Source organism: Notechis scutatus, chromosome 2, assembly GCF_049901735.1.
Source record: "Notechis scutatus isolate UNSWTSFEM ecotype Mainland chromosome 2, rNotScu1.2, whole genome shotgun sequence".
NCBI classification, from domain to species: Eukaryota; Metazoa; Chordata; class Lepidosauria; order Squamata; family Elapidae; genus Notechis; species Notechis scutatus.
Genome location: NC_142010.1, coordinates 88,489,590 through 88,502,447, shown reverse-complemented (window position 1 = coordinate 88,502,447; position 12,858 = coordinate 88,489,590). Strand labels below are relative to the sequence as shown.

Here is a 12,858-nt window from a genome sequence, read left to right as displayed (position 1 = left end):
GGCTTGGTGCTGGCAGGGGGCGGAGAGACCCGGGGATACAGGCATGGGTCAGTTTGGAGGAGTTGTCCCACCGCTTTATCCATGTCTTTGTAGAAGAAGCTTTTGTAGAAGGTGGACTTTAGAAACTACAGGGCTGGATTGGCAAATGAAAAAGAACTTCTCGCCTTCTCCGGAATCCAGAACGGGTGGGGGGGGCTTTGAACCCACTTGCAACTCTGAGCCGATGCAACGTTCCTTAAGTTCAGTAGCTTGTGATCCTAAGTTATTACTTTTTTTTTTTTTTTTTTGCAGTACGTAGCATAAATAGTAGTAGTAATAATAATAACCACAGTAATTGGCTGCAAGACCTGACAATAACAGCAATTACTTTGTGTTTTCTTGCACAGGCTTTCAGACTCCTGAAGGCACTAGGATGAATTCCATAGGAGTGTTGCCATGGTTTCAAAGGGAGGTGGACTGTCCACCCTCCGAAGTCCAGCGGTTTTTTCACTCACACACACTGCTGGAAGTAATGGCTTCGGACGAAGGTGGGGGATGGGGGCGGTGGAAATCACCCCGATCAAAGCGACTGTCTCCATACCCCGCAGGAAGAGGGGACAGCCTTTCTTTTCGCTTGGCACTCTTGACAGCCTTCTCGTAAACAAGGAAACGACGATCCCTGTCATCTTGTGTAAGGCAGCAAATTAATTTTTATTTTGAGCATTAATGATCAGATGCAAAAGAGGCGCAGGCAACAGTTGGTCTTACTTCAAGAAGGAGTGAATAAGCAAGCCGAAGTCATCTGTTTCGTTGAAACTACTAGAGCGGGCTGGTTCCAAAAATAAAAAATAAAAAATTTGGGAAGGCAGAAATTCAGATAAATTCGGTGTGCATCGCCTCCCCTCCCTCCCTCCCTCCCAAGCTGCAGGCCGAGGCTCTGGGTGGTTCGGTTTGCCCTTTAGCTAATGATGAAAAGCCCAGCAATGCTGGGAAGGGCACAATTTCCTAATAAGTGCGATAAAAGAAGATTTACCACAAAACCAAGGGGTTTACATAACTGACCAAGCTCCAGTTCTTTATTTCCCTCAGTCTCTCTTTCCTCTGGGCTGGCTTAAGAAAGCTGAAAAAGATTCGAGTCGCCTTCGCTTGAAACAAACTAATCCTAAACTAATTCCTTGGAAAATTAAGTGCTTATAAGATCAAATAAGAGGGCGCCCCACTCTCTTTTTAAGAAATAAGGGGCTTGAGACCAGAGAAAATCGTTCAGGAAAGAATACTCCTCCTGTTGTGGTTCTGCCTCCCCCCCATCGCCGTAGCTTCCTCAGCCTGCTGCTTAATACCTACAATAGTTATCAGCGAGCTATCACCGAGATAGCTATCACCAACAGATTAAAATTACTTGCCAAGCCCCAAAAAAATGATCTACTTTTCTCGAGCTGCTAATTGCAATATCATTTAAATTAAATCCACCTCTTTGGTCTTTTAATGGCATGTCGTGGTAGAAGAAGGAGAGAGAGAAAAACAACCCAGGGTGACAACTGCCCTCCTTGAGACTTGTTTGATGCGCTCGCAAGTGAAAGGGTGCCGACTCAGGCTTTATTAAAAAATGCATCTGTTTGTCATCAGGGCTTAGGCGGCTGTTGCAACTTAGCATTACCGACATAATTATTTTTAAAAACATACATTAAAAAAAGAAGTCAGGTTCTCTCCCGCGCACCCTGCCCCAAACACGCTTAATGTGTTCCTTAGAGGGGCGGGAAACGATTCTTGGACAAAGTGAGAAGGCCAACTTCAAGTCCCAAGTATCTTCACGAGGTGGTGGAAAGAGTGGTGGCTGCTTCTGATGAAATCCCCCCCCCCGCTCCCCGAAGGTCTGCAACTCATCCCACCTCCCACTCGCTCCTTCCTCGGGGCAGTTTCTCGTCCTTGCCCCGCGAGGGTCTCCTTCACCGCTCGGAGGTGGGGAGAAGCCCTAGCGCGGAGGCATTGGAAAGGCCTCGTCTCGGAGCACCAACCGACTCGCTTCGGCAGACTTTGCGCAGCTCTCTCTCTCTTTTTTTTCTCCTCCTCTTTTCCCAAGGGGGGCTCACTCTCCGTATCCCGGGCCGCGCTTTTTCAGACTGCGTGGGTTTGGCTTCCACTTAAGAGAAGCTCTGCCCAGACAGAGGACGTCCACTTCACCTTCCTAACCTGGAAGTGATTCATGCCACTGCCTTGTGCCATCCTTCCTCCCTTCTCTTCCTCTCCCCCCCCCGCCACCCCCCCAACAGTGGTGTCTCTCTCTCTCTCAAAGTCTCAAAAAAAAAAAAAAAAGAACAACCATTTTCCACCTAGTTCTCGTTGCATTTGCAGTATGGAGGCGGCGCTATTATATCATGCAGACTTGACTGTTGTGGGGGGGACGGGGGGGGGACGGCTGTCTAGTAGTAGTTCGTTTTGAAGCGATTCTGGTTGAAAACAACCGTCTCTTTTTCTCTGCCCCCCTTTTTTTTCCCCAGGGTGAGAGAGTCTAAATATAAAAGGGGTGGGTGGGTTGAAATCTGCTCTCTCTGAGTTTCCTTTTGGTATCATCAGCCCTAATTACTCCACCGACTTTCCTGTTGTTTGGCAGGGTTACAGAGCTGGAAAGCTCCCTAATAACACAGCTCCGTTTGCTGCCCTTGTCATTAACTTCTAATTTATTTAAAAGGCCAAAAAGAAAAAAGAAAGAAAAAAAAAGCCATTTATGCTCAGGGCCGCTCAGAGCCAATCACAGGAGTCACCGCCTTACGTCGCCATCCCGAGCGCCTCTCATTTGCTGAGCCGCGCTTACTCAACTTCCCAAAGGAGGAAACAGCCAGAAGTTTCCCAAAAAAGGGGAGGGAAAAAAAAAGTTGGGTCTGTTGTCGGGGGCTGAAGTGAGCGGAGGTGGTGCGTCCAGGAGAGCCTCTGAAGCGAGAGATTGATTGAGAGGTCTGGACTCGGGAACAAGAGGAGGAGGAGGAGGAGAAGCCAAAGAAGAAAGGCGGCGGCGGAGGAGGCTGCTGCGGCGGCGGCGGCGGCGAGGCACAGGGCGGCTGCTTCTCTCCGCGGGGATTTTTGCGAAGCTGCGCCGAGATGTCTTCTCCTTCCAAAGCTAAGGAGGTTTTCTCCTCCTCGGACGAAGAGGGCCCCGCGGCTGGGGCCGAGGATCAGCACAAAGTCAAGGTCTCCAGTTTGCCGTTCAGCGTGGAAGCGCTTATGTCCGACAAAAAGCCGGCCCGAGAGCCGAGCGGAAGCCTGGAAGGGACTGGCTTGGGTACTTCGAGGAACCTGCTCTTGCCCACTCACGTCTCCAGGGAAGCTCCCAGCCCCAGCGGGCTTACAAAAACCTTCGAGACTTCGTCGGTGAAGTCCGAAAACTCTGAGGATGGCTCGTCCTGGATTCCGGAGGCTGGCAGATACTCCCCTCCCCCAAGTGAGTGCTTTAACTTAGGGAGGGTGGAAAGGCGCTGGGAGAATGAAGTTGGGCGACCAAGGCAGCTGTGTGTGTGTGTGTGTGTGGTGTGGCTTCATCCCTCCAGTCGTCCCCCCACTAAAAAAATAAAAAATAAAAGCCCCAAACCCTGCGATCTCGCCGTGGTCCGGGCTTTAGAAGAGCGGGAGGGAGAGGCAGCCTGCGGGGGTTTTGTTCTATTTTTGTTTTTAACTGCGGAGAAAGCATTTGTCAGGCTGAATCCCAAGGAAAGCTTCAGCAGGCAAAACAACAACGCGGCTCCAGTTTGCAAGCAACCGTGGCGCAACGTCCGATGAATAATTTCGGCGAGGTCTCTCGGCCTTAAAGTTTAATAAAGCGGCTTCTTTTGTTTGCGCGCCGCGAGTTAATGTTTGGACTCGCTAGCGACGCGATCTTTTAAGCTTTAGCCGCCCCTTAAGCTGCTGAGTGTCCGGAACTGTCCAAAGAGACGCCGCGGGCCTGGCGCCACTGACGCCTTTGCAGTTCAAGGCTCTCAAGTTAGATTCCCACCCCCCAAGTCCGACCATCTCTCTCTCTCCCTCCCTCTCTTTTCTCTCCCTCTCTTTTCTCTCTTTCTCTCTCCCTCTTTTCTCTCTCTCTTTCTCTCCCTCCCCCCTCTTCTCTCTCTCTCCCCCTCCCTCCCTCTTTTCTCCCTCTCTCTTTCTCTCTCCCTCCATTTTCTCTCTCTCTCCCTCTCTTTTCTCGCCCTCTTTTTTCTCTTTCTCCCTCTCTTTTCTCTCTCTTTCTCTCCCTCCCTCTTTCTCTCCCTCTCTCCCTCCCTCTTTCTCTCCCTCTTTTACTCTTTCTCTCTCCCTCTCTTTTCTCTCTCTCTTTTTCTGTCTCTCTCCCTCTCCCTCTTTTCTCCCTCCCTCCCTCCCTCTCTCCCCCCTCCCTCCCCTCTCTCTCCTCTCTCTCTCTCTCTCTCTCCTCTCTCTCTCTCTCTCTCTCTCTCATCCTCTTCTCTCTCTCTCTCTTTTCTCTCTCTTTCTCTCTCTCTTTTCTCTCTCTCTCTTTCTCTATCTCTGAGTCTTCACGACCATCCGGATCCAACCTTAACCGGATATTTTTTTTTTAGCTTCTGCCTTTCGGGACCAGAAGGGAGTTGCTTTCGCTGTCTTACTTAGACCTCGATAAGCCCTGCCGCCCTACCTCCTTCCGCCCCTTCCCCTCCCCTCCCCGCGAAAAGTCTGTTTCTCTGCTTAATTCGCTTAGTTCCGTGGCTCCCCCCTCCCTTCCCGTTTCTTAACTGCTCCTTCCTTCGCCGCCGCCAAAATCGCGGCTTTATTTCTAGCGGGGCGCAGGACGATCCTTGCGCTCAGCGCCCTCCGGTGCCTTCTTCGGTGCACCTGTAGCAACAACAGCCGGCCTTCCAGGCTTTCGCTAAAGGCCTGCTACTCCGTCGTCCCAACGGCAAGAGTAAAGGCCCGGCAACCAAAGAACTCGGGATGAGGACGAAGGGATCATCTTGCTCTTTTATAATCCGTCGGGAACTTCCCGCTCAGCTTAGCCTGGACCGGCGCGAATGATTCACTCCAGTTCCGCCGGGTCGGAAAGGGAATGTCGACATTGGCCCTGCTAGGCGGTTCAGCAATAATCTCTTCTCTCTTTTTTTGGTCTCCAGGAGCGTTGTTGCCATCCTGGGACACGTATCTTACTCATCGCAGGCAGGTTTTGAAATGTATATATTTTTAAGCACTCTCTCTAAACCGAGTTCCCCCCTCTCCAAAAATCAGCTTGCTATTTGGTGGAAGGAAGGAAGGAAGGACCCCTCATCTTCTATATTGTTGAACCCAAGTTTTTTTTTTTTTTTTTTAAAAAAACAGTTCCCCAAAAGATACTTATTTCCCCCTTATACCAACCTCTTCTGATTCATTGGAGAAGATGGAAAAACAGCTTATTTTATTTGCAGTTGTCTTGGTTAAAGGAAATTAGTCAGTGCAAACAAATTAACAGCAGTGTCCTCTTTGTGTTCCATTATTATATATTTGTATGGCCCTTAGTGCTGTTTTGGGCTTACATATGACAAAGGATGCAGTCTGGCCCATGAAAACTTGTGCCACATCTGAGTTCATTTTAATGGAACATACTTTCTAGTTAGGTAGGCTTAGGATCAAAGTACACTTTTTTAAAAAAGCATCACTATAGAGTATAAAAGGAAACCTTGTTTGGAGGGGAAAACACAGAAACTAAGGTAACCTATTGTCATCTCTTTGTTTTCCATACACCTTTGTGTAAAATCATCCCGAAAGCAATCAAAGATTGTGCCTCTTCTTCCTATTTGGTTCTATTGCCTGATCATATTCACTCAGACTTAACTCCTGAATAAATCTGGATAGGATTGCACACTGATCATTCACTTCACATGATTAAAACAACTCCAAAACAGTCTAAATCTAACTTGCAGCACAATTTAGAAGGTCTGCCTAAGCAAATATGAAAAAAAAAAATGGGGAAAAAAATAAAGCAAAGTAAAATAACTTCTGAAAAGCATACACTGGCATTTCTGCTTATTTCTTTTTCTATGGAGTGAATTCAGATTTGTGGGGCCTTGGGATCTTAGATCTGATGACTTAAGAAAACTTTTACAATAGTCCCAATACTCATCTTAAATCATTTTTTAAAACCTGGAAATTAAAATTGCACCAGATACCAGTATGACCTATATGTGTTTTCAACTGGAAGAAAGTAGAACAGGAAAAAATCATAAGGCAATATCACTTACCAAAAGGAGGAATACTCATTGTTGAGATTCTGTCCCCCTTTACTGAATTATTTTGACAAGTAATTTTACCTCTGTATAATTAAAAAGTAACTTTTATTAACTTCAGTAGAATTTGCTCCCATGGATTGTATCTTAAAGTCTTCATGCAGTATTCGGGCCCATTAATTTGCAGATTTATTCATGTTGCTCCTGAAGAGGGGAAAAAAACCTATCTGGAGAAGATTCATTCTCATTAAATAGCAAAATAAACTAAAAGTCACCTGTGGCATAAGGAGAAAAAAATATTAAAAAATTAGAATGCTTGGAAGGAAATGTATCTAATAAAATTGCAAGGGATAGCTTCCAGCTGCTGCTCAATATATATTTTGTAAATAGTAATAAAACTCTTTTTTTAATAGTTGTACTATGGTGATGAACTGTGGCAATAAATGGAATGAGATCATCTGACAGATGGCAAGCTACTTTAGAAGATAATTTAAAAATTATAGAGATTACAGAGATTATAATTTTTATAACGCATGTCATATTTTGAAAACAAATGTAATGCCATTTGGAACCTTAGCTATTAACTTCCATTAAGTAAAACTGCTGCTTTGTGCCTTATTGCTTCAACCAGAAGTTATATACCTTGCCTTCTTCTCCCCTCTATTATCAATAAGGGCATAACACTCTAATTGAATCTATATTTTCCTAACATAAACCCAGTTAAATTGAAGTCATCTATGCGTTTGAATAACTCTAGTGGTTTAACACATTCTTCGTAGCTTACCTAAACTCATGTAAAAGAGAACATATTAATATTGCCTTCCGATAATATCTTTGACTTGGAAAGATTTCTTCATTTACAAACAATGTATGATTTTTAACACTATCTTAAACCACAAAATAAGCTGTTCTTCCATTTAGTAACTCTATTCATCAACATGGAGAATCATTTTTTTATAGACCACTCGGGCTTTGCTTTAGTTAGGGAGAACTGTCAAAAATTTAACAGTTCTTTTAAAATGTTCATAGTAAAAGCAATCTTGCTGACATTTACAACATAATCCTAAATGAAATATGAAAATAACTTCATTTCTTTTCCTGTGAAAGATTTAATTGGGAGTGGCTTCTCTATAAGTGTGCCTTATAGGAGGGCAATCTTACTGTATTTTGTATTTCTGAACATTCTTTCTAAAGACCCCAAAAAAGATTGGCAAGAGAAAAAGAAAGAGCCCTTATAGACTAATGGCATGTCATTTCTAGCATTGGTTCTGTATTGCAACAACTACTTACTTTGTTCTTAAATTCCAAACTATTCTAAAGAGTCACTGGATTTATACTAACCCCTCAGCCACAAACTGGCTAAACAACTAATGGGTTCTGCAAATATAGCCTGTGTCATTTGCTAGGAAATTGAGTCCGTCCTGGAAACCAGTATATACCTAAGTAAATCTGGCATATAAAGGTAGCCAAAATTTGCCTCTTCCACCACTGTTTCCCTTGAACCTACAAGCCGAAATATGTTTATAAAGGAGCAAGCCTAACTTGAACACAAGGGACTCACTTTTGAGTAAGGTGAGCAGAAGTTTTCACTCTTAAGTTTACATGGGGCTTCCTTAAGACTGATTGTCACAAAGTGTGTTGGAAGTAAGCCACTATGATTGATGTGGTGCAGTAAGACTGAGAAATGTGTGGGTTTTGATGCTGCTGGCAGTTGTTCTTTTTCCAAGGAATTAAAAATAATAGTTCATATTATTGAACCTCTGGATACATGCAGAGCATGCTGAAAAGAATTGCAAACTTCTCCATGAAAGCCCCTGAGTTGTAATAAAATATGATTAAATCCCATATTTGCTCAGAATATATATTTTCAGGATTAGCACATGTCATAAAAACTATATGTTAAATCAATATATTGGCCTTTTGATCTCTACCTCTCTCTCCCACTTCACCTGCCACTGCTGCCTAAAGATACAAGAAACTAAATTAATTCCAGCAGAGAGGCGATAATCTACTCTGTTCAAACATCACGTATATATCAATCAACCCTTAATTTCAGTGGAAGTCATATAAGTGAACATAGACTTGAACAAACAAATTAAAAACTTATCAGCTTTGATACTAGTTGCCTGTAGGCAAAACTTCAAAAATATTTCGGCTTAGATAAATCATAGCATGTAGTGGCTGATGCGATATCTAGTTTTCTACCACTTACAAGACTTAAAAAACAAGCTCACTTAGCTGAGTTTCTTTTAGGATTATGTTTCCCTTTTGCTTCAGTTTTAACCTATTAAAAATTCTTGTTTTTCCAAGACTTGCTAAAACGAACATAAGGGCAGCCCATAATGTGCTTCTTCTTCCAAATGGAGACCTTTCAATGTCCTCACCTTCCATATGTTTATTTACTGTTTTATTGGACTGTTGTATGCAGCCCAGGGTCGCTTTCTGTGAGACGGGGAGTCATATCAATTTCATTAATAAATCAAAATTAAAAAAAAAATCAATCTGGCATGGAATAAATTATTGCAGAAGGGAAAATGAGCCAGTGATTGACTATGTAATAAGTTGATTTCCTTCCTTCTTGATGTGGTATTGGAGATACAGAATATGAGAAGGACAAACTCGGGCAAGGCTTTGCCATACTGCTAATGGTGGGCTGTTCTGTCACATTGAGCATTTGAGGTACGGTAACAGTCATCCTGTTTCTAAATACAGATCTTTCTCGACTTACAACCGTTTCTGTGGCTGAAACATCTATTCAGTGAATTTTGTATCATTTTACAACCTTTCTTGCCGAAGCTGTTAATCACTGCAGTTGTTAAGTTAGCCACACAGTTGTTAAATGAATCCAGATTCCCTGTTGACTTTGCTTCTCAAAAGGTTGGAAAAGTCCCGGGGTCACTGCAACCTCATAAATATGAACCAGTTGCCAAGAGTCTGAATTTTGATAATGTCAAAATGGGGATGCTGCAAAACGCATCAAATCCCCATAGGGATGCTGCAAAGGTCATAAGTGTGAAAAATGGTCATAAGTCCCTTTTTTCACAGTGCCATTGTAACTTTGAAGGGTCACTAAATGAACTGTTGGAAGTCGAGGCCTACCTGTAGGATATTTCTCAGTATATATCACAACCTTTGTCCTTTCGCTGACTTTCTTGCCGAAATACATACGCTTCTTGGATTCCTGTAGTAGAATAGGACATTTATGACAAATGTTAAACTTTCTTGGTAAATTCTAACATTCCTCGTGAAGGAATTTAAAGTATTGGTATAAACATATAGAGTGCTGTTTATTATTCCCCTCGCATTGATTTTCTACTGGTATTACCAGTATGTGCAAAGTGTACACTTCAAACTGGGTAGTGATATTGTGTCAAACACATGTTTTGCATAGATAAAGTAAATTGAAAGCAACAATTGGCTAAATACTTCTGTCAAGTGTGCGCTTAGCGATAAAACCTCACATTTGGCTGCTAAATAATGTGTGTGAAATAGCTCTCACACCAGGAGAGTTTCTAAATAGACCGCTTAAGGACAAAGCAACTCTTGTGTGCTTCATTTGCTTTAAGTTGCAGAAGACTTTAAACGCTGCAGATAAAGACTCCGACTTAAGTGGATTATATTGGCTAAATTAATAAGCACAGTGGGATTGGATGGGTGATTGCTTTGATTTAGTGTAATAATTTAATGTGTGGGCAGGGCAGGTTTTATCTGATAATTTAATTTTGCTGAGAATAAGCTGAAGACATTTACCTGATGAAATAAAAGGACATAATAAGCCAGAATTTCACAAGTAATTCCTTCTCCATTTCAAAAACTTCCGTAACCTCCAAATGTCCTTGTTTTGTTTTATTTCATGTGCTGTCCTCCAGGTACTTTTCCAAAATGGAATGTTTTGTCTTATTGACATTAGTGTGTGCACGTTGTACCTTTTTGTGAAATAAGATTAGTTGCCACCCCTATACAACAGCTTTTATCTTCCTACTTCATTAGGCTAGGAACATTATATTTTCGCCAATAATTTATACTCTTTACATGCTCAATGGGACATAAGAAAAAAATAAATAAAAAAGAAAAGTTGCTATTCCTAGCATTTGGCCGTCTAATTCTCATCTCCTCAAGTAATCAATCTTTCTTTTGCTTTTTTCCAGGACACCTGAGCCCCACAGCCTGTACGCTGAGAAAACACAAGACCAATCGGAAGCCTCGAACACCTTTCACAACTTCCCAGCTGCTAGCTTTAGAGCGCAAATTCCGTCAGAAGCAGTATCTATCCATTGCTGAACGGGCTGAATTCTCAAGTTCCCTCAATCTTACAGAGACCCAGGTCAAAATATGGTTCCAGAACCGGAGGGCCAAGGCAAAAAGACTGCAGGAAGCAGAGCTGGAGAAGTTAAAAATGGCAGCAAAGCCCATGTTGCCATCTGGTTTTAGCCTCCCTTTCCCTATCAACTCGCCGCTCCAGGCCGCCTCTCTCTATGGAACATCATATCCCTTTCACAGACCTGTGCTTCCCATCCCACCTGTAGGACTCTATGCTACTCCTGTGGGCTACAGCATGTATCACTTATCGTAAGAAGACCGGAAAGGGATGATGGAGTGTACTCAGTTAAAAAGTGCTGTACAGAACTATTGACTGGTCATTTTTCACCTACTTGTAATGTGCCTTATCAAATATATAGGAATTTGAACCCAGAACCTGTATTCTGCAACTTGGGAACCAACCAAATGTGAGCTCACCAGCTAGAATCTGATCCTGAATGCAAGGTTGTTGTTTTTTTAATATACAGACTTTAAGGAATATAGTTTATTTATATACTGCACAGGGAAGGGGGATTACTTTGATAACTATTCCCAGGAAAATGTATGATTTAATTATCAACCTCCTCAAAGTTCCCAGTAAACCTGTGAAATATCATTCACACACCCACACACCTCGAAAGTGAGTAGCTTTCAGTCCTTTCTTATGCCTGCTTATTCAGAAGGAATATATCTCACTTTGTTCAGTAGTACTTATTCCCATAGTGGGGTGTGAGTGCAGGCATGGAGGTGAAAAAGCACATGTACTCTTTGACTGACTGAGGAAGCTTAAACATACAGAGAAGCTTTACTTATGAAACCAACTTCAGAAATAAAAGCTGATTTGAGACTGGGTTGGTTTCTGCATTTCTCTTGGGACTCCTTCACTGTACTCCAGACAGCCCTGGAAACTGAAATGCAAGGAACTGGAATACTTCCGATACAAAATGATGGATTGGGTGGATTGTTGATCTGATCTGGCAAAGTAGGTTTTCCATTCCTTTATAAAATTCCCTCCTGGAATATTTCCTGTAGAATGGCACCCATGAAGTGGGATTTCCCCATTTCAATCTTGTAAAGGATTTCTACAGATGCAAGTTTTGCCAAGTTTTCCTTTGCAGTTTAGTCTTGTTTGTAAGGCGGCGTTCAGATGGGTACAAGGGTATATGATGCCACAAGCAGAGGAAAACCCTAGAAGCCTCTTTTAGATTTGTCTTGATCCCGGTTGCCCATGTCCATTTAATTATCATTTAAATCAAGTCTGCATTCAGCCGACATTTTGATTTTGGGAACAAACAGGTTAGAGATACAAAAAGAGGATATACAGTTGTGCAGATGTGCGGAGGGATGATGAAACCAGAATTGTTTTGTGTTGCAGAGTTGTTTTGTGTTTATTGCAATAATCTTGTGATTTAACCATTATTAGCTTGTAAAAATGAATTATGCTTAAATGAGTCTTGACACCCGCCCACAAACCCAGAGGATGAAACAAAGCTATGAGAACAAAGTAGTGCCGCCCACTCTAAAGACAGGACAGCTCTCCTCTCTTTGATTTATTTCAGAGGAGGGCAGGGAGGAAAGAGTTCTGCTTGGCATATATGGTACTATATAACCCAATTGTTTTAATTGTTTTATTAATACTATGGCTAAACCTTGTGGTAAAGTGTCGACAGAGGAGGCAGGTTGCTGAAGACCAGATGTTTCCAAAGTGTGTTTTTTTCCGCATGTCCTCAAGAGTGAGAAGGAAGCTGCCCTGCTACAGTTGTGAATCTTTTGTCTATTAGTTCAGTGCTGGCCTTTTACCCACCCATCCCTAGCCTACGAAAATCCCTTTGAAAGGGATGCCTTGTACAATTTTATATATTTTATTGAAGATTTATTATTTCTTATCTCTTTATTTAGAATTAAATTAAAAACATCTTGTTTAACGGTGTGTTGATTTGTCAATGTGTGGAGTTAATTTCTTTTTAAAAAGATGACTTTTGTCTTCTCTTTTCTGGGTCAAAATCAAAGATTTTTGGCTAGGTCAGAAAAAGATAATTTTAAGAAAATTCAAATACAGACCTTGCAAGTCATATAACGAAATGCTTCTAAATATTTCCCCCCTTTAGCACCTTTACTATAGACATTGATATTAGCGTCTTCATTACTACAGTTTGGTAGGATGACTTTAACAAGATGTTCAGGAGGGAAGGAGGTGAATAGAATTCACTGGTTCTAGTCAAACTGGTGTCTTAGCTCTGAACTTGTTGCTTTCTGCCTATGGAGATTTTCAGTCATCCAGGTTATGGTTGTTCCAAAAGTGCTTTGTTTCAAAAGGCAACTGGACTTTCTGGTTTTTCTTTGAAGACTTTTCACTTCTCACCCGAGAAGCTTTGTCAACTCTTCAGAGGAAGCTTCT

General features: G+C 42.4%; 1 protein-coding gene across 1 annotated transcript; it reads left to right on the top strand.

Moving 5' to 3' along the window:
* Positions 1 to 2,826: 2,826 nt before the first annotated feature.
* On the top strand, positions 2,827 to 12,385 carry MSX2 (msh homeobox 2). Its single transcript, XM_087955431.1, has 2 exons — positions 2,827 to 3,415; positions 10,310 to 12,385. Exons 1-2 carry the CDS (start codon positions 3,076 to 3,078, stop codon positions 10,732 to 10,734), a joined length of 765 nt encoding a protein of 254 aa, XP_087811557.1. The 5' UTR covers positions 2,827 to 3,075; the 3' UTR covers positions 10,735 to 12,385.
* Positions 12,386 to 12,858: the final 473 nt, after the last annotated feature.